The sequence below is a fragment of the Leguminivora glycinivorella genome, chromosome 1 (assembly GCF_023078275.1).
Source record: "Leguminivora glycinivorella isolate SPB_JAAS2020 chromosome 1, LegGlyc_1.1, whole genome shotgun sequence".
NCBI classification, from domain to species: Eukaryota; Metazoa; Arthropoda; class Insecta; order Lepidoptera; family Tortricidae; genus Leguminivora; species Leguminivora glycinivorella.
In genome coordinates this window covers 15975423-16000924 of record NC_062971.1, presented here as the reverse complement: position 1 = coordinate 16000924, position 25502 = coordinate 15975423, and the positions used below count along the sequence as shown (strand labels likewise).

The following is a 25502-nucleotide window of genomic DNA, read 5'->3' as shown; positions in this document are numbered from 1 at the left end:
GTTTTCTAGTCGATTACCTCTTGCGCTTTTCAGTTTCTTTGAACCACGAGTTTTACCCGTAAATATGTACCTATAGGTTATGCTACTGATATGTTTTACTAGCTTTTGCCTGCGGCTTTGCTCGCGTTAGAAAGAGACAAAAAGTAGCCTATGTCACTCTCCATCCCTTCAACTATCTCCATCTAAAAATCACGTCGATTCGTCGCTCCGTTTTGTCGTGAAAAACGGACAAACAAACAGACACACACACTTTCCCATTTATCATATTAGTATGGAGTAGGTTCATTAGATTAAATCAAAACCGCAATTTTGAGCTGTTTTAATGATCAGAACTATAGATATACAAAATACAAAAGTATAGTATAGATGTCTCCTATCGACCTCAGTTTAGTGCTTTGAAGTCTGTGCGTAACAAATAATGTATAGTTCTCTCATAATGTATTAGTTGTCTCACTGTCTCATATCATAGACTTCTACTTACTAAAGGAGGATTCATTGATATGGTTAGGGTTTGCTCCCGGGAAATACCGGTACCGAAAGTACCGGGAATTCCCGGGATTTTTGGCCAAGCAAAGAACCGGGAAATCAGGTTGAAAAATCCCGGTACTTTCGGTACTTTCGGGAAATACTTTTTAGTGACTTTTTTGCTACAAAATTTATTTATTTCTGTTTATATTATTTATACAGTTAAAAAATAGGCGTAGGTACAGTAACACGCGCGTTCTAATATTTAATAGTGGGTGGCAGTGGCATATTGGTTGCCGTAACCACCGTGATACCCTAGCTAGTCCCGCTAGTCGGTAGTGGAGTTTTGTATTTTTGGTGAAGGTTTGTTATATTAATTTGTGTATTTATTTTTTCTCTCTCAATCTTATTTCTCATTTGACTCATTTCTGTACGCGTATGTCTGTGTGTTCACTAATTTTGCGATAGACTCAAAAACTACTAAACGGATTTTCATACGTTTTCCACCTATGTTATTATAAGGGTCGGTTGCACCAAACCGTCTGTCACCGTTAAAGCGTTCGTTAAATTTTATTGTATGGGAAGTTCCATAGAAGTCTGCTGCGTGACGATGATGTGTCTGCCAAATGTGGTTGATGCAACTGGCCCTAAATTGATTAAAACATGACGATATGTGCTAATCAAGTCGGTAAAAATGACTTAAATGACGCTGATTAACAGCCAATCAAAAGCCCTGCCCATACCGATCAACATAATAACAAAATAATGTATGGTGGAATTGTACCTCTTCCTCTTATACATATACATATGTAGGTCTAGAAAAAAATTTAGGTTTATGTCTAACTTTTAAGGATAACTGCTATAAACATGTTAACTTTAAAAAAAACGTTTATATTGTAATGAGGTATTGCGGTATTCCAAAGAAATTTCCACAAAATTACCAATTTTCTCGAGAACGTTCTCTCTAGCAAGAAATAATGTTATGTTTCCTTTAATTTACATCCTTTGCTTCAAATGACGTGTTTGGGGAATTTTGTGAGGTTTTACTGCCGGTCTATAATCAGTTATTATATTTCTGTAGTAGTATTTGTCGTATTTCTTTTACTAAGCGATTAAACAGCTCAGTAATGGCAGATCACTTAATCGGAGCAATGTATTGCAACAGTAACCATTTGTGCCTATGGTTGCCAGATCAGGTTTAGGCGGAATTCTCACAATTTTTTGCTTGTTCACACCCGAATTCCGATTTATAATAAGTAATAAAAAAGACAGATAAAATAATACGCCGAGCGTAGCCGGGGCGGCTCGGTTATAGTAATAATATAATAAAAGACTTAAAATCCTAAAAAAAATTTGTTTTATTTGAGAAAGCGAAATAATTAAACCAGTCCCGAAAGTACCGAAAATCCCGGGAAATCCCGGTTCCACATTGCTTCGGTACCGAAAATCCCGGTTCTTTAAAACAGTACCGGTACTGCAATCCCTAGATTATGGTCAGAGCTGCTACGCTCATGATATCATTTCTAAAGTAAGCTCTTTGCTTTATCACATTACGTGAGCTGAGCTCAAATTAAGTTTAATGAGCCCGAGTGTCAGTAGTAAGACCTAATAAATAAGCCCGGCGCGACGCCCTTCTCGGTTCTTGTATTACTTCAGATTTCAGTAGACAGGTGACAAAAGCAGCCTGTGTTGTCTATGTTCTATTTTATAATACTTCTTGTGTTTTTTACATGACAGACTTACCACTTCCAAACAAATTTGTATGAAAAAATCAACAGTAAATCACTTAAATAAACAAATAATTGATACACTATAGTTGTATAGGTACTTTATTTTACTTTAAACATCTGACAGTTTACACAATCAACATAACGCATAATAGCACTTCTGTTTGAAGTATTGAGTTTTAAAATAAATAATACTGAGATAACGGAAGAAGCTTAAAATTCGTAATAATAATTAAAACACTTAATGAATACGTAAGTTTTATCACCCGAGAATCATAAGACATAGAGTATATTGAATAGTATCAGGGGCGGCTCACTCCGCGATCCTTTCACCGCGCTACAAGTACATGCCGGCGGCCGCGAGTTCGCGGCCCATTCAGTGGCGACGACTTTCGCGCGGCGCAATAGAATTCAATGTCGTCTGCACGCGTGCGGTCCGTTTGTTAATGTAGGTAATAATTTAGAATGGCGGCGTTTTGTGAACTTCAAAGGAGTGAGCCTTCTGTACTTGTACTGTTATATATTCTGTGATAGTATGGTATAGAGTTATCAGTCAAGATTTTCGAATGAAGCGCCATCTATTATTAAGTTACGACAACTTTTCATGTGACTTTCCATGCCTAAAGGATTTAAGAACATAAAGTATAAAGCATGTGGATCTCCTAGTGAGTATTATATTCTTTGATGTGGACCCTCTTAAACGTGGAACGCCACATATTTATGGCAAGATTTCTAAATAGGTCCTTCATCTACCAGTCACATTAATTAATAAATATTTGAACGCTAACTTATTTGCCAATAAAACAGGACAGTAACAAAATTTACAATTTAATACATGTAATTGGCCATAGAATGCCGTTCGCTAGTTTGCGGGTGGTACAGCGACATCTAGCGAAAATTTTGGACATCAAAAAATACTTATACATTTTACGATAACAATCATTACCCAGTTTGCGGGGGTAACAGTGACATCTAGCGAACAACTTGCACTACGGCATAAAATTGTTTTTCACGCCCTCTATCGTTAATTTTCCTAAACATATACAAAGTACATCGGATTTACTATTTCATTTGACTGAAAACACCGTGTCATAAGATTCATAAGTTAGTCAATGTTTGTTGTTTCGTATCCTTGACCTGTGTCGCCATCTAGTTTTATCATAAATAGTACTTACATCGAGCGAAAGAATTCTGTCTTAACAACTCAACTACTCCACACGAGATGGCGCGCGTTTTGCCACGAAAGCTCAAATAGAGATGGCGGTATGTGCCTATTATTTCCGGATAATTCTAGAATGTAATAGCACATCTGTTTGAAGTATTGAGTTTTAAAATAGTACTGAGATAATACAAGAAGCTTAAAATTCGTAATAATAATTTAAACACTTAATGAATACGTAAGTGTTTTCACCCGCGAATCATAAAATTCATAAGTTAGTCAATGTTTGTTATTTTGTATCCTTGACCTGTGTCGCCATCTAGTTTTCTCATAAATAGTACTTACATCGACCGAAAGAATTCTGTCTTAACAATACAACTACTCCACACGAGATGGAGCGCGTTACACCACAAAAGCTCAAATAGTGAATTTTTCTATTCGTGTTAAGTATTCTTTTCATTAATATAAAAAGACTTGAAAATATTATAACACCTCGCCCGCGAATTATAAGTTACCTAATGTTTGTTGTTTCGTATGCGACGCCTTGATCTGTGTCGCCATCTAGTCTTTATAATAAATAGTACTTACATCGACCGAAATAATTCTGTCTTAACAATACATCTACTGCACACGAGATGGCGCGCGAAGAAAAACGCATGAAAACGAAAATTCGCGTTTTCCGAGACCTAAGGATAAGTTAGATCGATTTTTCACCTCCGAAAACCCCCACATAATAAATTTCAGCGAAATCGTTAGAGCGGTTTCCGAGATCGTCGGTATGTATAAATAAATAAATAAATATACAAGAATCTGTGTTGTCTAGCAAACTGTGACAGCTCTCAGTTGTAATTAATTGGTTTTGTAGAAAACGCAAGTAATGTCCTCAAATTAAAGCGAACGTGGGCAATCAGCGGAAGTAATTCTTGTCATTTGTATAACATTTACCTACCATGTGTATCTTTCTGATAATTAAAAAAAAATGATTGAAAATGATGGTTACCTTTATGTAAAGAGAAACATCTGAACGAGAGTTAATATTTTTAATAATTCTATTTATATTGACAAGGTTTTTAAATTAGTGGCAATTTTCTTACCGACCTACTAGTAAGCACTAATAACTCATTTTAAACTGTGTTGTTTGTTAATGTCTAGTCAAAGATCTATTTGTAAACTTTATTGACTTGGACTGTGATAAGTTCTACAAAATGGTCGTCGCACAAAGGTTTCATGGATTGTAAATTCCAATTACCCCACTTGCAGTCTCGATGGAGATTTTAGAAACAGACGAACGTTGTTTATTGTAAGTAAATAATTAAATATCAATATTCAGTTCTGTGATTAAATATTTACACCCCAATAAATTACCCCTTTTGAGTACGTTTCAACTTATAGAGATTTTAGAAACTAAACAAATCTAGTGAAATTGACATAACGAGGCATGACGTTTAGTTCGCATGTTTGTGATTTTCGTTCCAGAGTCAGGGATGATTGACTGAAACTATTGAGAAATGTTGAAATGGATTCGCACTTTGACATCTTGCTATGATTTGAACAGTAGGTACCTCTGTTTTCAATGTTACGTACGACATGGATATATCTCTTGTAGATTAATGCGAGTGTGACCGTTTAGTTCGCATGTTGGCTGTGATTCGTTCCCTATGAAATGTAAACTATTGGTATGTTGGCTGGGCACCCTTGCTATGTGAACAGTAGGTACCTATTCAATGTGTACGTACGATATGGAAACGAAAACGTATTGCGATTTGCGAATCTCCAAGGTTACGATTATGAGGGAACTCCTTTGCATCTACACCGCTGTAAATAAGATTGCGTTCAGAATATCAATTGTTAACTTATTACTCCTTCAATATTTATTCATATTCATTGCAAGTAGCTTTAAAAATACGAGTATATAGAATCAAACATTTCACTCACGAAGTCACGACATATACGAGAACATTTTCCACCAATCATGAGCAATTTCAAAGTCATCTCAAAACCAAATGAATAATAATAAATAAAATTACTAGAATAGGCTGGGTTATGTAAGTTCTGATTGAATATAGGTACAGAATGTTTGGAAGTTACCTGAAATAATTTACGGGGTTAAATTACAAGCCAAGTTCAGCAACTTTTACTATGGGATTGCGACCCGAAATCACTAACATATTTCGTCGTAATTCGTATTCTTAGTTAATTACCTAAAGCATAACTTATGATAATTATCAATTGCATGTTTATTTTATAATATTTTCGTGACTGAATTACTATAGTGATTAAGATAACATTAAATTAATGTTACCTACATAGACTTCCATTAAGATTAAGCTGGTCTTAATGGATCACCTAAGTGCTAAGTTAATACTAGCATCATTGAAAACATAGCTAGGTCTTATGAAACAAATACCTACAACATTTGCCTCGATGATTACATAATTATGCATTCAGAAAATGATCTCTTTAAAAAGTGAGTGTGAAGTTTACTTGCCGTCTATTTTTGGACCATAATTTGTTTTTGAAAACATTTTCTTAATGTCAACAATATAGTAGCCCGATATTAGTAAAAACACAAGTAAAAAATTAATCACTTCGTGTTTGCAGCTAGTTTTGATGAGATAAATTTAGTGTAATAAGACTAATGAACTGCATCCTAAATTGAGAACTCATTAGTGTTCTAGGCATTTCATAACTAAACTTTATTGTATGTATAAGGTTTCATTATTTTTGTTATACTTAATTAATTAATTACTTTGTATTTCACATGTATTAATATTTGTTTTACTTATAATTCTTTGATGTTTTTTTTCCATTCGATATTTGATATATCAAATGTAAGGATCATAAATTATGAAAATGAAAAAATAGAATTATATGTGCATTTAGTATTAGTACCTACCCCTTGTAACCGTAACCAACCAATTAAACATTTACACTCGGAATATCTACGTAACCAAGCTTCTTCAAAACATAGGAAGGATTTCCAAGTTTTCCGCTGTCCCACCTTCAAAGTTACCTATAGGTAGTACAGGTAACTACATAAATAGCAAGTAGTCGAACCCGCAATGTGTTAAGTACACACACACACACACACACACACACACACACACACACACACACACACACACACACTTAGGTGTTTTTAATTTAATTTAATTACTTTTTTTCTAAGGTACTGGCAGAATACCAGCGATGTGGCTTGCCACATCACAACGCTGAGCCAGCGCCTTTTGTACCACGACATATGTTTCTTTATAATTTTGTTTCTTTTTAGGGTTCCGTAGTCAACTAGGAACCCTTATAGTTTCGCCATGTCTGTCTGTCCGTCCGTCCGTCCGTTCGTCCGTCCGCGGATAATCTCAGTAACCGTTAGCACTAGAAAGCTGAAATTTGGTACCAATATGTATATGAATCACGCCGACAAAGTGCAAAAATAAAAAATGGAAAAAAATGTTTTATTAGGGTACCCCCTACATGTAAAGTGGGGGCTGAATTTTTTTTCATTCCAACCCTAACGTGTGATATATTTTGGATAGGTATTTAAAAATGAATAAGGGTTTACTAAGATCGTTTTTTGATAATATTTATATTTTCGGAAATAATCGCTCCTAAAGGAAAAAAAAGTGCGTCCCCCCCCTCTAACTTTTGAACCATATGTTTAAAAAATATGAAAAAATCACAAAAGTAAAACTTTATAAAGACTTTCTAGGAAAATTGTTTTGAACTTGATAGGTTCAGTAGTTTTTGAGAAAAATACGGAAAACTACGGAACCCTACACTGAGCGTGGCCCGACACACTCTTGGCCGGTTTTTTCTTTGGTTAGTTAAGTTAAGCGGTGTACTCGCATTTCTTTTTTCCTGTTTGTTGTAAGCCTTTATATGTTGTGTTGTGGATACGAAAAAAGTTATTTATCTATCTATCTAAACTCCGAAAGACTTGCTGAAACGTTGCCCTGGGGCGTATTTGATCTCCCACCTTGAAATTATACCAGAACAAGCCTGCTAATGTTTGCTATGGCTATACCTACCGTCGTAAATGTTAATAATTAACTTCAAGAGGTGTAAAAAAATCAAGGCGCACCTCTACATATTTGAGTAGAGACGCAGTTACATACATATGTACCTTAGTCTTTAACTGGATCCCCGCTGTTTTTGTTATACCATTGTGCTTATAAATATCACGATAAATATAATATTTAAAAAATATAAATTACGTGCCTACTTGCGAAATTAATTGACTGAGACGTGAACTTGACTTTAAGAACCTTACCTACCTACGAGTATCTGTGGACTAACTATCTAAGCATTTATTAAGGCATATAAAATGCATAAGTAAGTATATGATTAAATTTATATAATCTAAAGCCATACACTGAATATTTTGAGATGATTACTTATCACATTTTTCGCGCATATGGGTTAATTTGCATGCTTTGCATCCTCTCAGAGAAAATTCATTATGATTTATTATTTCCTTTACGGTACGATTAACATTGGACGTTTTGTAACCTTCGTTTTAGTGATATTTTATTTACATATTCGCTACTCCCATCAAATACTTACTGAATCTAGACATTTACTATGAAAAACTGGTCAAGTCGAATGAACTCTGACCTTAACCTACTTGTTTATTTATTTAACGGTTACACTTTACTTAGCTAGAAGAAAACAGCATCCTTTGGTATCCGATGCGCTTTTTGTACAGTTAAGGCCATTTTTTGTCGATGTCAGTGTTTTAGTGATTTTTATCGCGGATATTACGGAACTAGGAAGTTCCGGTAACGTAAAAATACTTCATAACATTTACAAGGTAAGGATTTGGGCCCGGGTAGTGAATATAATATCTGTAGCAGTGTAATAGTCCAAAATGTAACTACCGACTATACTTAGTATTTTATGCAACTGGCGTTTAAGTGAGGTCAAAAAAGACGAGTGGCGTGAGTAAGAATTTGAGGCGAAGCCGAAAATTGTTAATAAAGACGCCACGAGTATTTTTTGACTCATTAAACACCGTTGCATACAATACTTTTTCTACGACCATTGCACTTACTTTTTAATAGTTTTCTAGAATAACTTTCGTGAAATTCTCACTGTTTCCTGTATTTTGACTTGTCGGCCTCCCCTCTGTTCCTGCCTCACCCTGTCGCTCGCACTCCCCCGCGCCGCCGCCAGCCCCCGGCGCCCCGCGCACCCCCGCTATATCCCTTAAAGGCTTCCTAACAATGCTTTAAGAGCTATATCGTATGCGTGGGTGCGCGATTGCGCGGGGCGCCGGTTGGGGGCGGGCATCTTTTATGTAGGGTTTTAACGATCTATGCACGACACTATAAATGAGAATAACAACACGGGAGTAGAAAAAAGAATGAAAGGTATTTAAATAATAGTCTTACCCTCTTATTCATAAACGTACTCTAAAGTTATCAAGCCGATAAAGTTCGTTTGTCCTTTCCGACGTATTAGTGTGATAGAAAAGGACAATAGTTATTTGTTATACAAGGGGGCAAAGTTGTATTTTAACGCCGAGTGTGGAATTGAAAAACGAGCAAGTGAAAGGATTCTATAGTTAAACCACGAAAAAAACGAGTGGTTCGAGAATAGAATCCTGAACTTGCGAGTTTTTTAACACACGAGAAGTAAAATACATTTGCACCCGAGTGTAATACAAAACTTTTCCCCTCACTATAGCGAGGAAACTACAACGCAAACAATGCGTTTATCACTGCTTCCAGTTGTTCCACAGGTGGTAAATCATCTTAATTACTAAATTCACCTACTTTTATCAATTTTAAAGCAGTTAATTTGACTTTATTCAAGGTGAAATTATCGTGGGGTAAAGACCCACTAGTGGATAAAATGCGTTTTTACCCGCTGGTATTAAAGGACAAAACACGTGTTTCCGAGCTAGTGAGGGGAAAACGAACTTTATCGGCTTGATAACTTTACAGTACGTTTATGAATAAGGGGGTAAGTCTATGAAATAATTGAAATGATGAAGTTCTTTCCGAAAAACGTCATAAATCTGCTTCACTTTCTCGGCTATGGTAGGGTTGTGATGGCTTTCAGAGACGGGCACGGTGGCTGCTCTCTACCGACAGCTGCTTTTAGAGATGCGACGTCTTTATAGCGCGTGGATTACTACGAGGTAGCAGTACCTATTCGAGGAGAAGCTATAGGAGTATAGGTTCACATACCATTTGTGGCAGCCAGTAGATCATGAACAGCACAGATAGCGTTGCCATAAGCCTGTTAAGGCGACCTCCTCAGCTGTGGCGGGGTTATGGTGGCTTTCAGAGGCGGGCACGGCGGCTCTTTGCCGACAGCTGCTCTCGGAGACGCGACGCATCTCTTACAGTGCATGGATCACAAATATGTTGTAGTATTCGAGGATCATTCATAGAAGTGTAGCTGCCTAGTAGGAAGTTTACATACCATTTGTGGCAGCCAGCAGATCATGAACAGAACAGACAGGGTCGCCATGAGCCTGCTGAAGGCGACCTCCTCGGCCGTAGCGGGATTGTGGTGGCTTTCAGAGGCGGGTACGGCGGCTCTTTGCCGACAGCTGCTCTTAGAGACGCGACGCATCACGGGAGCCCCGCGAGGCGCGCTTATCTCGTACAGCGCGCGGATAACAGCCAGGTTGCAGTACACGAGGATTATGCAGAGTAGAGTACCTAGAAAACAAGTGATCATTTAAGTACCTTGAAGGACTCGTGTAAGTACCTAACTAATTTCGAATAAGGGACTCGCTGAACTCTCTACGAATAACGAATAACAGTTACATGCAAAGCATTTGCTTTACAGTTATTTCATTGTCATCATATCCCTCTAATTGGAAAACGAAGTACGGTATTTTTAGCTTTCTGCGTGCTAGAAGAACGTAAGCTTTTATATCATAGAAAAAATTTAATGGCATACAGTGTTCAACGTCAGAGGCTTTAATGTATTCGGGATAAGGATTGCGTAATATGAGAAATTTTAAATGGCACAAGTTTCTTTTTCCTACACCTATTAGTAGGTATGTATAAGGATACATACTAATCGATGATAGGTGTAACGTGACCCGGCTTACTTACGTAATAGAGTTTCAGTGACGAATTCGGTGGTTTTTAGTAGCAGCTGGTTCTCTAATTGTAGAGGCTGAGTTCTAATACTTGCACTCACCAAAAGCGACGTAGGTTCAACAGGTCCAAGCATAGACGACGTTTATAGTCACCACAACTTGGCGCAAGCAGCCACCAGCAGTGCTTTCGTTGTAGTACTTACCTACTAGGGATGTACCGACTAGTCGGGAAAGCCGACTATCCGGCCACATTTGTAGTCGGCGAATAGTCGGCGACTAGTCGGCAAAACAGGCCGATTAGTCGGCACTTTATAAGTCACAGAAAAATAGTACAAAAATAAATTAACAGCTGATATAATTGTATTAAATACCGATTCGTTATACCTTGGTTAGTTAAAAGAACAAATATCCGTCATCATCACAAAAATAAATGTCCTACCCAGGGCTACCGGGTGTCATAGGCAGGATCACTAACCTACCCACTAAGCCAAACCGGTTGTTAAAAATGGAAAATGTAGGTATAAATATTCTCATAGACCTTTGAAAAATTGAACTTGTGAAAAAAATTTAAAGCGCGAACGAAGGACCAAAATGAATTTAGTCGAAAATTATGTTCTGGCCGACTAGCCGACTAATCGGCCACCCAAGCGCCGACTAGTCGGTAGTTGGCCTAGTCGGCCAAATCAATAGTCGGTACATCCCTAGTACCTACAGCTCGAGCCCCAGCACCGGCGCCTAAAACTTCTCCGATCAGATTCGCGCGGTTAAATTGGTGTCACTTATACTCACCGAATGCGACGTAGGTCCAAGCATAGACGATGTCGATAGTCTCGACAGCTTGGCGGTAGCGCATACAGCCACCGGTGCTCTCATTGTAGTAGAGCCCGAGTCCCAGCACTGGCGCGCACGTCAGCACTGCCGCCCAGAACCATCCGGCGAGCAAAGCCGTGCGGATTACGTAGTATGTCACTTGCTGCAACAAGAATAACGTAGGATAGAACTAGAAATGTATTATTATAGGTACTTAAATAATTTTACCTTAATATAATTTCGCCCTTTCGAATACTAACACTTTGGCCCGTGCCATGGGTATCTTTGGTGCAATAATACTTAATCACAAAATGAAGCGATCTTAACTTTGCTGTAGGTAGGTAAAGATAAAGTTTTATGACCGAGCCTTGCCAATTATTTTAAATCAACTAGATATACCGGGTGCCCGGTAATTAATGGACAACCTTTTAACCACCAAGAGGGCACCTTATACTGGTCCAGAAAGTCGACATTAGGGCTAGTTCAGACACGGCGGAAACCGCGCGGATGGAAACCGCGCGGTTCAACCGCGCGGATCTTATTTCAATAGCATGGTACTAGAACGTTCACACTACACCGCGCGGACTATCCATCCGCGCGGTAGCCGCAACTCGACCGCAAGAAAATGAAAACGCGCGTTCGCCGCGCGGTCCAAATTCTATGACGTTGCCTACGCGTGTTCAGTTGCTTCGCGGAATCCGCGCGTGCCGCACGTTACATGACGATGGAGCGCTTTGACACCGAATTATTTATAGATGAAATTGAAAAAAGACCAGCACTATGGGATATCCAGTGTGCAGATTATTCTAATAAAATAGCCAAAAACAGAGGTTGGCAGGAACTGGTAGAGATTTTTGGTGACAAAGAGGATTCGTTAGAGAAAAAAAAAATTTTTGGTTAGTTGGTACTTTATTTAAAATTTTCTACAGTAGTTAGGTACATGTAAATTCTATATTTTTGTATCTTGCCATTCTACGCGACCCTCATTTGCAAAGTAATGAGCATATCTATCTCTTATGTTCAAAGATGACGGTGTACTTCTTCCTGCATACGATCTATTAAGATTTTTCATGGGTGCAGAGTATAAAGTGTCTTTATACCGCACACCATCTCTTGTTCTAACAAAATTGTGTAGCACGCAACATGCCTTTATTATGTCTTCGGCAAAGTCTATGTCAACGTTTATAGGTCTGTGAAAAATACGCCACTTGTTCGCTAAAATCCCAAAAGTACACTCAATAGTACGTCGAGCCCTGGATAACCTATAGTTAAAAATCCTTTTTTCGTATGATAACCCTTTACCTGCATAGGGTCGCATTAAATTTTCCGATAAACCAAAAGCTTCATCTCCTACTATGACGTATGGTAATGATGTAAGGTCTGTGTTAGATATTGGTTTAGGTTTTGGTATGTGTAATGATTTTTCTGTTAATTTTTTATAAAATATTGAATTTTTGAATATTGCCGAATCACTATTTTTCCCATAAGAGCCAACGTCAATAAAAGTGAAACAATAATTAGAGTCACAAAGTGCCAAAAGTACAATAGAAAAAAAGTTTTTATAATTATAATATAAAGATCCAGAATCATTAGGCATTATAATCCTTATATGCTTGCCGTCTATGGCGCCTATGCAATTCGGAAAATTGGCGTATTTTTCAAAGTCTATAGCTATTTTCTTCCACATATCTTCGCTCGGTTCAGGCATGACTATTTTTGTGAGTGTTTTCCATAAAGCGGTGCAAACTTGACGGACTATTCCTGTAGTTGTAGATTTTCCAAGACGAAAGTTGTAATGAAGTTCTCCAAAGGAACAACCAGTTCCCAGATATCTGAAACAGTAAAATACAATCCTTATTTTTTTTATTGTAATATTTGCTTCATGATCTTCTCTTTCAGGAGTCACATTACAAAAAAAATGGAAGAATTTACGCGATGCCTATATTAAGGAATTTAAAAAAGGCAAATCAGCGCCTTCTGGATCAGGTGCATGTAAAGGTTCAAAATATATATATTTTGAACGACTTTCCTTTCTTCAGAAGTCGGTAGAAAATAGAGAAACAACCACTAATATAGAAGAAGCAAAACATGAGGAAAATGAAGACACTGACAAAGATGAAAATGGTTTTGTGAATGCAGATGAAATACGCTCGCTCCCAAAAAAAAGAAAGAAAACTATAAGTGCATCAGAAGATCGATTGGTCAACATATTAGAAGAAAGTATTCAGTCACGCGATAAAATACATAGAGAATTACAACAAAATATTGCTAACCAAGATGATGACAAGCTATTTTGTTTATCACTGTACAAAGAACTAAAAAAAGTTCCAGAAAACAAGCGTTTAGCTACTAAAATTGATCTGCTTAAAGTAATAGAGAAGGGACAGTCATTACCAACGCCCGTTCGTATCACACACCTGCAGAACATTCCTAAGATAGCACTTTGGAATAACCAACCATACTCAAATGCACAAAGATACTTTACAGGATATTCTAACCGCGCATGTCTGAACAGTTTCGTTTTCGCGGATGGGATCCGCGCGGATTGGGACCGCGCGGAATCCGCCGTGTCTCGCCTAAAAGTCGCCTGGTTTTCGAGATTTTCACACTTTTTAAAATTTTAGGTAGTATTAAAATTTAAAAAAATGTGAAAATCTCGAAAACCAGGCGACTTTTACCAAACCTTAAAGTCGATTTTCTGGACCAGTATAAGGTTCCCTCTTGGTGGTTAAAAGGTTGTCCGTTAATATCCATTAAAATTTTAAAAAGTGTGAAAATCTCGAAAACCAGGCGACTTTTACCAAACCTTAAAGTCGATTTTCTGGACCAGTATAAGGTGCCCTCTTGGTGGTTAAAAGGTTGTCCATTAATTACCGGGCACCCTGTATAATATACAAGTAATTTCATTAGGTAACACCCGACTTCGTCTAGGTTTTACTATTAAGTATAGCAATATTTACGATATGAAGTTAATACACAAAGTGACATAAGTGTCCAGACGCCATTAGAAACACGCCCAATATTACACAGAAGTAGGTACGACTGTAAGAAGTTTGGCTGTGCTATAAAAACGGGTCGCGACGGTGATATTGGACAAGTTGAACGTGGGCGGAACGTATGACCACAACAATACTAACATATAAGTAATGTTACATCACATATTATGATACTTTAGAGGTCACTTCTTCATACAAACGTATTTAGTTCTAGTTTTTATTGACATAAACATAATTGATTAGCTTCTAAATGCATCTAACTTTTACAATTACTCTAAAATCTAATAACTACATAGTAGAATTAATATCTAGGTAGGAAAACAATTATCACGTTTGTATGAATATTAGGCAAATTTTGGGACCTGCCAAACATATAGTAAAGTACATTTTTTTACTTGTCCAATTATCTTCAATATATGGCTTTTAGGGAGCGAAAAATGTAACAGGGCGTCATTTCTGGGAAAACGCGTATTTTTGGGTTATTATGGTCTCCCAGATATTCTCAATACACATAAATGTAATGCATGATCTCAATTAGACCTAACTCGATTAGAATCTAAATAATAATACATTAAGAGTTTTGTTTGTAAAATTCTATAAAAAATGACTGAAATAAACAGTTTAAAATTTTTTTTTTTTTACATATAAAGTGACACAGATTCGATTGAAAAACATCCTGTTATTTTATTAGAAGTAAAGTATTATTATTTTAGTTAGTTTTGAGTAGGTAATGAAGTAATAGTTATTTGTTTTACAAGGGGGCAAAGTTGTTGTTTAACCGCACGTGCCAATATTGATACCCGAGCAAGCGAAAGATTCCAATATTGAACCGCGAGCGTAGCGAGTGGTTCAAAAAGTGGAATCTTGAGCGTTAGGGTTTCAAGGCACGAAGGTTAAACAAAGCCACCGAGTGAAACACAAAATTTTTCACCACACCAACACTATGAAAATATGAACTGTAAAACATCAAAATAAATAAAATATTTCAATTTATTCAACGTTCAGGATTCAAAATCATCATTTATACGTGAATTCCAACACCCAGCTTTAGACATCAAGTTAAAATTTGTATGAAATTACTTTGCACTCTTGTGGATAAAATGCAATTTTGCTATCTGTTTTCAAATAGCAAAGAAAGCCTTTATCAGTTGGTGTGGTGAAAAAGACATTACGCGCCCTTTAAAATTTGATCTGAACAATTCTTTAATTGAAATTCCTTGCAGCAACACAGCTGGATATTACGAACGATGCTATTAAGTTTAGAAACAAATTAAAAGTGGAAAGTTTACTGCCTTGAGCGGGACAAGAATTGATATTGATATTTATTAGTAAAAATATTAACATTTACACGTCAATTACAATTATTATTTACAAATCAGATTTAAAAGTTTCACATTTTATATCAGTTGTTACATGACATCTACAGATAATCTACATATTTGGATCGCTACAGAATCTACAGATAGATAAGATGAAACAATTGTTAGGCCATATACTCGTATTACTTACTCTGAATTATTTTAAATTGATTATTGATTCCAATTGACATTCGGCGCCAACTCTCTTCTTGCCTGTATGTGCCTTATGAATGAATGCCTTTGCAACAACAATATTTTAGTTCAGCTAGTTTGACCTATTTGCTACTTGCACAACGGGATGCGCATCTGCGATTCAAACGAGATGTGCGTGCGCAACACTTACGCATGCAACCAGGACAACCAGGTTGACCACTGGACACCGAATCACTAATTTGTTGTCGTAAAAAAGAGATCAATAGAGCGACCGTTTAGATGACGAAAGGTAACGGTATGTAAAAATATAGATTAGGTTCGTAATTCTGTATTCTTTTATACCTACTTAATCCAAAATCCACAGCAAAATTTAAGAAATCTTTCATACATAATTAATACATACCTAACGTTGGTTGGATAAAGTTAAAATGAACGGCTCCTTCAAGCACACACATTCGCTGTGATACCGAGTCGAAAGATCTCATAGGTATTATATTAACTATATGATTATCACGAGTTAATTGCCGCAAGCGAAGGTGTTCAGGGCTCGAAAGAAGTTGCAACTTTCCTATAAAAATAGACTGATATTAGGTAAGTTTTTTTTTTATCCGTCGGTCCCTTGCAACCATCAATGTGCCTGCTCTCCTTGAGCCGACTGGCATAATCAGTGATGATGGCAAGAGGCCTGATGGAGTGTAACATTCGTCCCATACTCCAAAGGACCAATCCTTTGGAGTATGGGATGAATGTTAGTGTGGGATGCTACCTGCGTAGACACATTGGCACCGTCTCACCTCCAACGGACCAAGACCTCCAACGGGCGCAGCGGCAGAAAGTACCGAAACGTTGAATTGAAACGTAATAAATACAAAAGTCTTGGCAAAGAATACCTTTTTGTACCCTTTGGCGTAGGAACTCTAGGTCCATGGGGTCCCAGCGCGAACAAGTTGTTCACAGAAATCGCGAAGCGTCTGGTTGAGGTAACTGGTGACCGAAGAGCTGGCGACTTCCTCGCACAACGTATCAGCATTGCGATACAGCGAGGAAATGTCGCCAGTAGCCTTGGTACAATGCCTCAAGGGCCTATTTTAGACATTAGCTAGCTTTTAAGTTTAGTCTTAGTTTCTTATATAATTATGTAAATATGTTCATGTAAATAAAGAGTTATTTCTTTTAAATGAATAATTTGTCATCGGTAATAAGTGTAATAACTATTTAATTTCATGGCAGCGTATGATATTGTTCAAGTAGAGGAACGTACGAATATATTGAAGCAGACGGTCAATTAAGGTTTATATTACCCTTAATTAATAATTAAATCTGGCTTTTTTTACAAAATCCATTAACTCAACAAGGCTGTCATGAAAGAAAACCATTGTGGCCGATTACCAATCAGTCTATTTTATTCAATTAAGACAGTTAAGACCTTAATTTGCTTGCAAATTGCCCGTTTAGCTTTACACTCCACCACAATCTTATGATAATGTAATAACATTAATCATGTCTAATTATGTACGGGGCGGATGCTGGCAAACACGATTCGTACGCACAACATACAATACAAATTGTATTTATACTCGGCGCATGCATATTCTGCGCACGCGCTCTTTGCGCGACCGGGATCAACAACATCGATTGGCTATCCTATCTGCCGTATTCGAACCATACTTTTAAGATGTGAGTAAGATCACTAATATTATGACACGGATCTGTCAGTGTCAAAAGTTCCATTTAAATAATTATCACTATATATCCAAACCATATCGTATCTAAAACTAATATTTGAAATATCTAAAATTCGAATAGGGACGTATGAAACAAGTGACGGCCTTCTTGGCGATTTAGAGTACGTTCAACTTGTTTTCGTCTTAATTTGTGACATTTCATGTGGAAGGTCCTTAAAATACTAGGGATACCTTATACATATGTACATATATGTGTACGATAACTAACGAGTAACCCATAGCAGTACTTATACCTTATCTACTTATAACTGGTAAAAATACCCTATTTTTTTTTCAACAGGGCTTTGTATAATGTGTAACTATCCACCTCACGTTTCTAAAAGGCCTGAAAGGGTACCTTAGTAAACCTTTCTTGGGCTTAGTTTTAATAATTAGATAGGCAAGAAAGAGAAGGTGAGTAAATGGTAATTTTGTGAGAGATTGTCGGAAACCACTTACTCGGATGGGTTAGCGCTGAGGTAAGGGATTCATAAATAAATTGATTAAGTTAAACCTTACGCATAACTTACGCAAAACTTTATCTATAAATTGAACAATTTCACGGCCGCAGCTAAAAATTAAATTGTCCCTTGAGAATATTGTGTAATACCTTCCATGTGAATCGCAATTATCGAAAAGCAGAAGACTCGCTTCGTTATTTAAGAGCGCTTTCAAAAAATCTGCTTGCTCGCATTTCGACTCCGGCGGCGCTGGCGTGCGCCTGTGTGCAGACGCACACTATAACCAGAAGCATAACGATTGTAGCCTGCGGTACAGACTACAGACATAGCGTGCGATCCTCTTCGAACCAACCTTACGTGCGGCTAGAGCGAAAGGGATAGCATTCATGGTCGGTACCGCCACGCCGTCAGTAGCGTTGCGGACTAACCATTATTGATACTTGCGTAAAAACACCACCTTATATATTACATATTTGCATACATGATTTCGTGCATAAATAAATACTTGACCTTTTAGTTTAATTATTAAACTTATCACAGTTTTTTCTATTAAAACGTGTGTAGTCTTGGAAGAAATAAATTAAAAAACTTTTATAATATAATTAATTGTGTATATACCTAATAGACGGAGAGCTGGCAGGATTTTGGAGTAGGTCCTTGAGGCAACCTGGAAAGGTGCTCAGATGCTTCTCTGATCATAGCCAACATCAGGTCTGCAAGTCTGGCAGCTGGGGAGCGGGGCTTTATCGAGCTATGAATTTTTAAAGATTTAATTTTTTGAGGCCCAAAAAAGGTGTTTGAGGCAACCTGGAATTATTAAAAAGTGAAAATAGAGTTCCTCAGAAGTCGCATAGTATTTATGCCAGATCATTTGGCCGGGTCCTTCACCGTGCCAGAACGGTACAAAGTGGTAAAAAAAATAATTCCAAAAAAGGTTCTTGAGGCAGTCTGTCATTTTTACCAGTGAAAGATGAGGGTCTAAATAGCCATGGAAAAATAATGCCATGACATGAGGTGGGGTCCGTACCCTGCCATTCGATCTTGAAAGTCATTTTTTTAGCTTTTCGTAAATAACTCGCAAACGGTGGCCCACAGCAAAAAAATATGTTAAACAGAAAATATCTACATAAAATTTCCTACAAGAAAGGTTATGTACGTTTTTTCGATAGGATCAATATATACATGGATAATTTAGTAAGAAAGTTTTTTTTAATCGATTACATGCTCCGTTTTTCGTCAATACCTCGTAAACGGTGGCCCACAGCAAAAAAATATGTTAAACAGAAAATATCTACATACAATTTCCTATAAGAAAGGTTATATAACTTTTTTCGCTAGGATCAATTTTTTAGTTGGAAAGTATTTTTAAATAGATATTTGAGCCGTTTTTTGTTGATAACTCAAAAACGGTGGCTCACAGCCAAAAATAATGTTAGACAGAATTAATCTACATAATATTTTCTACAAGAAAGGTTCTATAATATTTTTCGCTAGGATCAATATTTTAGTTGGAAAGTATTTTTAAATAGATTTCATGGGCAGTTTTTTGTTAATAACTCGAAATCGGTGGCTCACAGCCAAAAATAATGTTACACAGAATTAATCTAAATAATATTTCCTACAAGAAAGGTCCTATAACATTTTTCGCTAGAATCAATATTTTAGTTGGAAAGTATTTTTGAATAGATTTCATGGGCCGTTTTTTGTTAATAACTCGAAATCGGTGGCTCACAGCCAAAACGAATGTTTCACAGAATTAATATTCATAATATTTCCTACAAGAAAGGTTCTTTAATATTTTTCGCTAGGATCAATATTTTAGTTGGAAAGTATTTTTCCAACTTCCCGGACCGCCGGCGAGTCCATCAGGGACGCTCCGGGCCTTAGGCCCTACGCGGAGCTCGGCCTTCGGCCTTCGCTCGGCTCCGAAGCTCCACCGTTGGGCCTTCGGCCCGCCGGTTACGCTTGTTTAAGACACTTTTGTAGGGAAATTGTATGGGAGCACTTTATGCCCGCAGTGAAATTACTTTGATTTGGCCCGGGTGGGAGCCTAAAGGTGAGCTCCGTTCCTGCGGCCCTCCGCGGGGTCGGCCTTCGGCCTCCCACCCTGAAGCTCGCCCTTCGGGCTCGCGAAAATACTTGAAAAAATTATTTTGCCATAACGGCGGCCATCTTGGATTTTCGAAAAAATTTTTTGACATTTGTATTCTAGGGGCCCATACCTCTCCGCATGCAAAATTTCAGCGCGCTCGGACCAACTTGAAAAAAAAAGTCGGCCATTTTGAATTTTTTTGATGCAACTTTTTATACTCGGGTTCCTGTATGACATTTGATCGAGCACCCCCCGGCTATCTCTTACGGTTTAAAAGTTGCCATACAAAAAAAGTGGAATTTTTTTTCCCATTTGTAGCATTTTTCAAATTTTTTTTATATCATTCTAATCTAGACCCTAGAGAGATTCTATGACCAAAATTTGAGCACTCTAGGATAAACTTGAAAAATCGACAAAAAACAAGTCGGCCATTTTGAAAAAAAAATGGCGGCCTCAAAAACTGCCCAGGGTCCTCTATGACATTTGGTCGAGCACCCCCCCAATATCTCCCCCCGTTTAGCCAGGCCGTCCAACATTTTTTGACCCAAGAGTCGCAGACCAGATTCCATATTTTTCCCACACGTCTCCCCGCTCCCTCTATACAAAGACACTTCGACCGTCGAAATCGGTTTAGCCGTTCTCCAGATATAGGGAGAGGTTAGAAATCAGTGGGGTTGCAGCTATATATATAAGACCGTATGCCTGTTTGCCACCCACGGGATCAAGATTTGTTAAGTCGCAGTATACAGCATTTCTCGGAACTAGCTACTTACGAAAGCAAGGAGCGCCGGACGATCGAACGCAAGTCCGTTGTCTACGACCTACGAGCGCTCGGCGCAGACTGAGCGGGCCCGTATCAACACAGTGTATTTTATTCGAATTTTAGGTGCTTTAAAAAAATGTCTGTCGACAGAAAGGTATGTCCTATATGTATAATTTTTTTCTTATATGTCAACAAGAAGTTCTAGTTTAGGATAATATTATTTAAGAGTTACAATAAATGCAGGAATCCCAGGAAAAATACATAATGTAAACCTCTTTTTAACCGACTTCAAAAAAGGAGGAGGTTCTCAATTCGACTGAATGTTTTTTTTTTTTTTTTTTTTTTTATTTTTTTTTTGTATGTATGTTACTCGATATCTCCGAGAATCGTGGACCGATTTTCAAAATTTTTTTTTTGATCGAACCGGTATAACCCCGAGATGGTCCCATTGGCACCAAGTCAGGGTCTGATGATGGGATCCTGGAGAAATCGAGGGAACTCTTCAAATGTTATAGGCTTATGTAATGTTTTTAGTCTATTTTTCAAAGGTACACCAGTATTTACGTCTGATGGTAATAATTTTATGTGGCTGAGCTGATGATGGAAGGTCAACTCCTCAATGGTTAGGAGTTTAAGGATAATTCTTTCACTACTGTACATGTATTCGAACTGATACATATAATATCACTAGGAACCACTAAAAATCAACTGAGCTGATGATGGAAGGTCAACTCCTCAATGGTTAGGAGTTAAAGGATAATTCTTTCACTACTGTACATGTATTCGGACTGATACATATAATATCACTAGGAACCACTAAAAATCAACAAATAAATAAACTTTTTAACAAAAAATAAAACCGCCTTCAAAAATAAGCGCGTTACAAAACACGGAGAAACTAAAAAGCCAAAAATAATAAACCTTTCAATTCAGATTTCTTATCGTATTGCAATAAGCTAAACATCCAAATTATAAACAAATCAATTATTTTTGGAGTCGGTACCAGCCTGTGTATGGTTGGGTGGGGCAAACAGGCAATAGCAAGGCGACGAACAGGTCTGGTACCAACTACAAAAATAATTGATTTGTTTATACTTTGGATGTTTAGCTTATTGCAATACGATAAGAAATCTGAATTGAAAGGTTTATTATTTTTGGCTTTTTAGTTTCTCCGTGTTTTGTAACGCGCTTATTTTTGAAGGCGGTTTTATTTTTTGTTAAAAAGTTTTTATCGAAAAAATGGGGAAGATACGGAAGGTTATTTATTAAATCCACCATTTCAAATAAATCTTAAAATGTCAAACTATGATTACCTCGTACAGCACGGGGAGCATGGTCGCGCGATAGACGATAAAATAGCAGGCCGTCCCTATCGCACTATTTGTAAGTGCGATATCCGGACGGCCTGATATTTTATCGTCTATCGCGCGACCATGCTTCCCGTGCTGGATATAACAAATAGGATTGTGATCATTTATTACCCCAAATAACATATTTAACAGCACAATCACGATTCTAAACGAGTGATCCCACTACGAAATTTGAAAACGTCTACCGAAAAAACTGATTTGTTTTAAGTATAAAAAGACATATTTTAAAATATTATATTATGATTAACTAGCTTAAGATATGTTCTTTTAGGAACACTATCAGTTTTTTAATAATCACTTAAGTATATTTTCTTTATAGTTTTGAATGAAAAATGTTACATTTTGCAAAAAACGCTCTTCTTTAGGAATAAGGCCTCTTAACCTTGGTTGATTCCGTTTCGCGCTACTTAGATAGAGGGATGCAGGTGGACGTGCTGTACTTTGATTTAAAAAAAGCCTTTGATCGCGTAGATAACGACGTACTCTTAAGCAAATTATGCAGCATTGGTTTCTCGCCTAAACTGTTTTGCCTTTTTGCTAGTTATCTACGTGATAGACGGCAATATGTGCAGCACGGATGCTTTGTGTCGAGTGCCTACCCCACCCGTTCCGGGGTCAGTCAGGGCTCTATTCTGGGTCCTCTGCTCTTTGGTGTTATGGTCAATGATCTGGCCTTGGTGCCTAAGCATGCGCAATGCCTACTCTATGCTGACGACCTGAAACTAATTTACAGGGTCCAGGAAGATTCTGACTTACAATCTTTACAAAGTAATATTGATCGGGTTTATGAATTGAGTCTTGTAAACAAACTTCTGAAACTTCAGTTCAATGTTGACAACTGTGCGGTTATTACTTTTTGTAAAGCGCGTAGTCCCCTGTGTAGGCAGTATCTCCTGGGGTGGAAACCCATCGCCCGTGTCACATTGATACGGGACTTGGGGGTTGTTTTAGATTCCGACCTTAACTTTCATGAGCACATGACAATGCTTGCTGCAGACTGTTACCGCAGGCTTGGGTTTGTTGTCCGCAACGCCAAAGAATTTGACAATCCCAGGGACATAAAGCTTCTTTATACTGCCCTCATGAGAAGTAAGCTTGAGACAGCCTCAGCCGTTTGGAATCCCCATGAAGCGCCCTACATCCTGCTGCTCGAAAAGGTCCAAAAAACATTTTTGCGTTTCTTTTATAAAAAAATGTACGGGTATTACCGATTCTTGTACCCAACAAAATTCCTTTTGGGGACGTTGGGTTTCTTCTCGTTAGAAGTTAGGCGTAATGTCGTGCTGATGTCTGTTGCATGTGGTATTTTGAAGGGGGAGTCAGATTGCCCGGTTTTAGTATCCCAGCTGGTCCGTCTATTTGTTCCCTCTGTGACGAAATATGCTTTTCGTGATGCCTACATTCACGAAAAGCATATAACCCCTACTGGCGGTGCCGGCCGCTCGAACCGTGTTTTGCCGCAAGTAACCGCTAGTTCGTGCACTGCAAATAGTGAATGAGTTTTTAGACGTGGCACCTAATGTTGATATTCTTGCGAGCAGATGGGCGTTTATACGTGACGAATGCATGAGGTTTTGTGTGGGATTGGATGCTAGGCCTTCATCTGTTATTTATTAGTTATGTTATGGTATGTAATGTTTTGATTTTGCTGTTTATTTAATATTTAATTTTGTGTTACTTGTTGTAATGTTTATTTAAAATTCACGGTGCTTTAGTTTTGTATACTGTCATACTGTGTAATTTTCTTTGTGTAAATAAATAAATAAATCTATTTAAATATAATAATATTTTTTAACGTTATCATTATCAATTTTAGGATCAATAGATCCTAGCGAAAAAACGTACAAAACTTTTATTGTAGCAAATTTTATGTTTGTTATTCCCGTTGAAGATTGATTTAGCTGTGGACCACCGTTTTCGAGTTATTTGCAAAAAACGGCTCGTGTAATCTATTTAAAATACTGTCCTACTAAAATATTGATCGTAACGAAAAATCATACATAACGTTTCTTGTAGCAAATATTATATAGATTATTTCTGTTTAATATTATTTCTGGTAATTAGTAGAGCGGCGAGAGGGTCTCGGAAAAAGTTGATGTGACTGGAGAGTATACTGCTGACAAGTGGTATCGTTGTGATCGGTAGACTTTACTGAGTACGAAATAATGACTTGTCGCATTCTCAGACTGTGGGGGGGTTAACTATGACGTCACAAAGATCGCGGTCCCGGGTTTCAATTTTTTGCCAATTTGTCTAGAACCCCTTATCCAATTTTGTAAAATGAGGTGTCGATTGAAAGCGTATAACATGCTGATTAAGATTTATTATATGTGAAAAGTATAGTTTTATTAGTTATTTTTTAATTAATAATAATGTAAAAAATACTTTTTTTTTACTCTCTTTTTTGATTTTTGTGACTCAAAAAGGCAATGAAAACGGCCACTTAGCTAAAAAATATGTTATGTAAATCGTTTAACTACATTATTAAGCTATCTGTTGCTTCTTGAATTTCTACGATCGGATAATAAATGAGCAAACTACAACCACATACCTGTAGGCGGGGAGTACCGCTTGACACGCGTTCCCATACATTCGGCGTCTACCAAATTACACCTCGCGCAAAATTCGTTTCAAGCAGATATACCTCTAATCTTATTCATCGTAACCTATCAATATTTGTATTATTTGAAATTACAATTAAAGTACTTTAAGAAACAATGTCAATCATTTATTCACCATTCCGCCGCCTTACTAAATGGGGCACCGTTTTTGATGTTATTAACAAAAAGCGGCCCATGTAATCTATTTCAAAATACTTTCCAACTAAAATATTGATCCTAGCGAAAAAACGTATAGAACCTTTCTTATAGGAAATTTTATGTAGATTTTATTCTCGTGAACATTTTTATTTAGCTGTGGGCCACCGTTTACGAGGTATTTACAAAAAACGGCCCATGAAATCTATTTAAAAATATTTTCCAACTAAAATATTGATCCTAGCGAAAAATCTTACAGAACCTTTCTTGTAAGAAATATTATGACGATTAATTCTGTATACCATTATTTTTGCTGTGAGCCACCGTTTTTGAGTTATCAACAAAAAGCGGCCCATTTAAAAATACTTTCCAACTAAAATATTGATTCTAGCGAAAAAACGTATAGAACCTTTCTTGTAGGAAATCTTATGTAGATTTTTTTCTCGTGAACATTTTATTTAGCTGTAGGCCACCGTTTACGAGGTATTTACAAAAAACGGCCCATGAAATCTATTTAAAAATACTTCCCAACTAAAATATTGATCCTAGCGAAAAATATTATAGAACCTTTCTTGTAGGAAATATTATGAAGATTAATTCTGTGTAACATT

The 25502-nt window shown here is 37.2% G+C and overlaps 1 protein-coding gene across 1 annotated transcript in view; it reads right to left on the bottom strand.

The window, feature by feature from the left end:
• Positions 1–25502, bottom strand: part of LOC125226607 (prostaglandin E2 receptor EP4 subtype) — a 71655-nt gene that overhangs the window by 13395 nt on the left and 32758 nt on the right. Inside the window, exons 4-5 of the mRNA XM_048130640.1 lie at positions 11198–11381; positions 9778–10019 (exon numbers count right to left, since the gene is read on the bottom strand). Coding sequence (XP_047986597.1) covers positions 9778–10019; positions 11198–11381 — 426 coding nt within the window. The remainder of the gene's footprint in view (positions 1–9777; positions 10020–11197; positions 11382–25502) is intronic.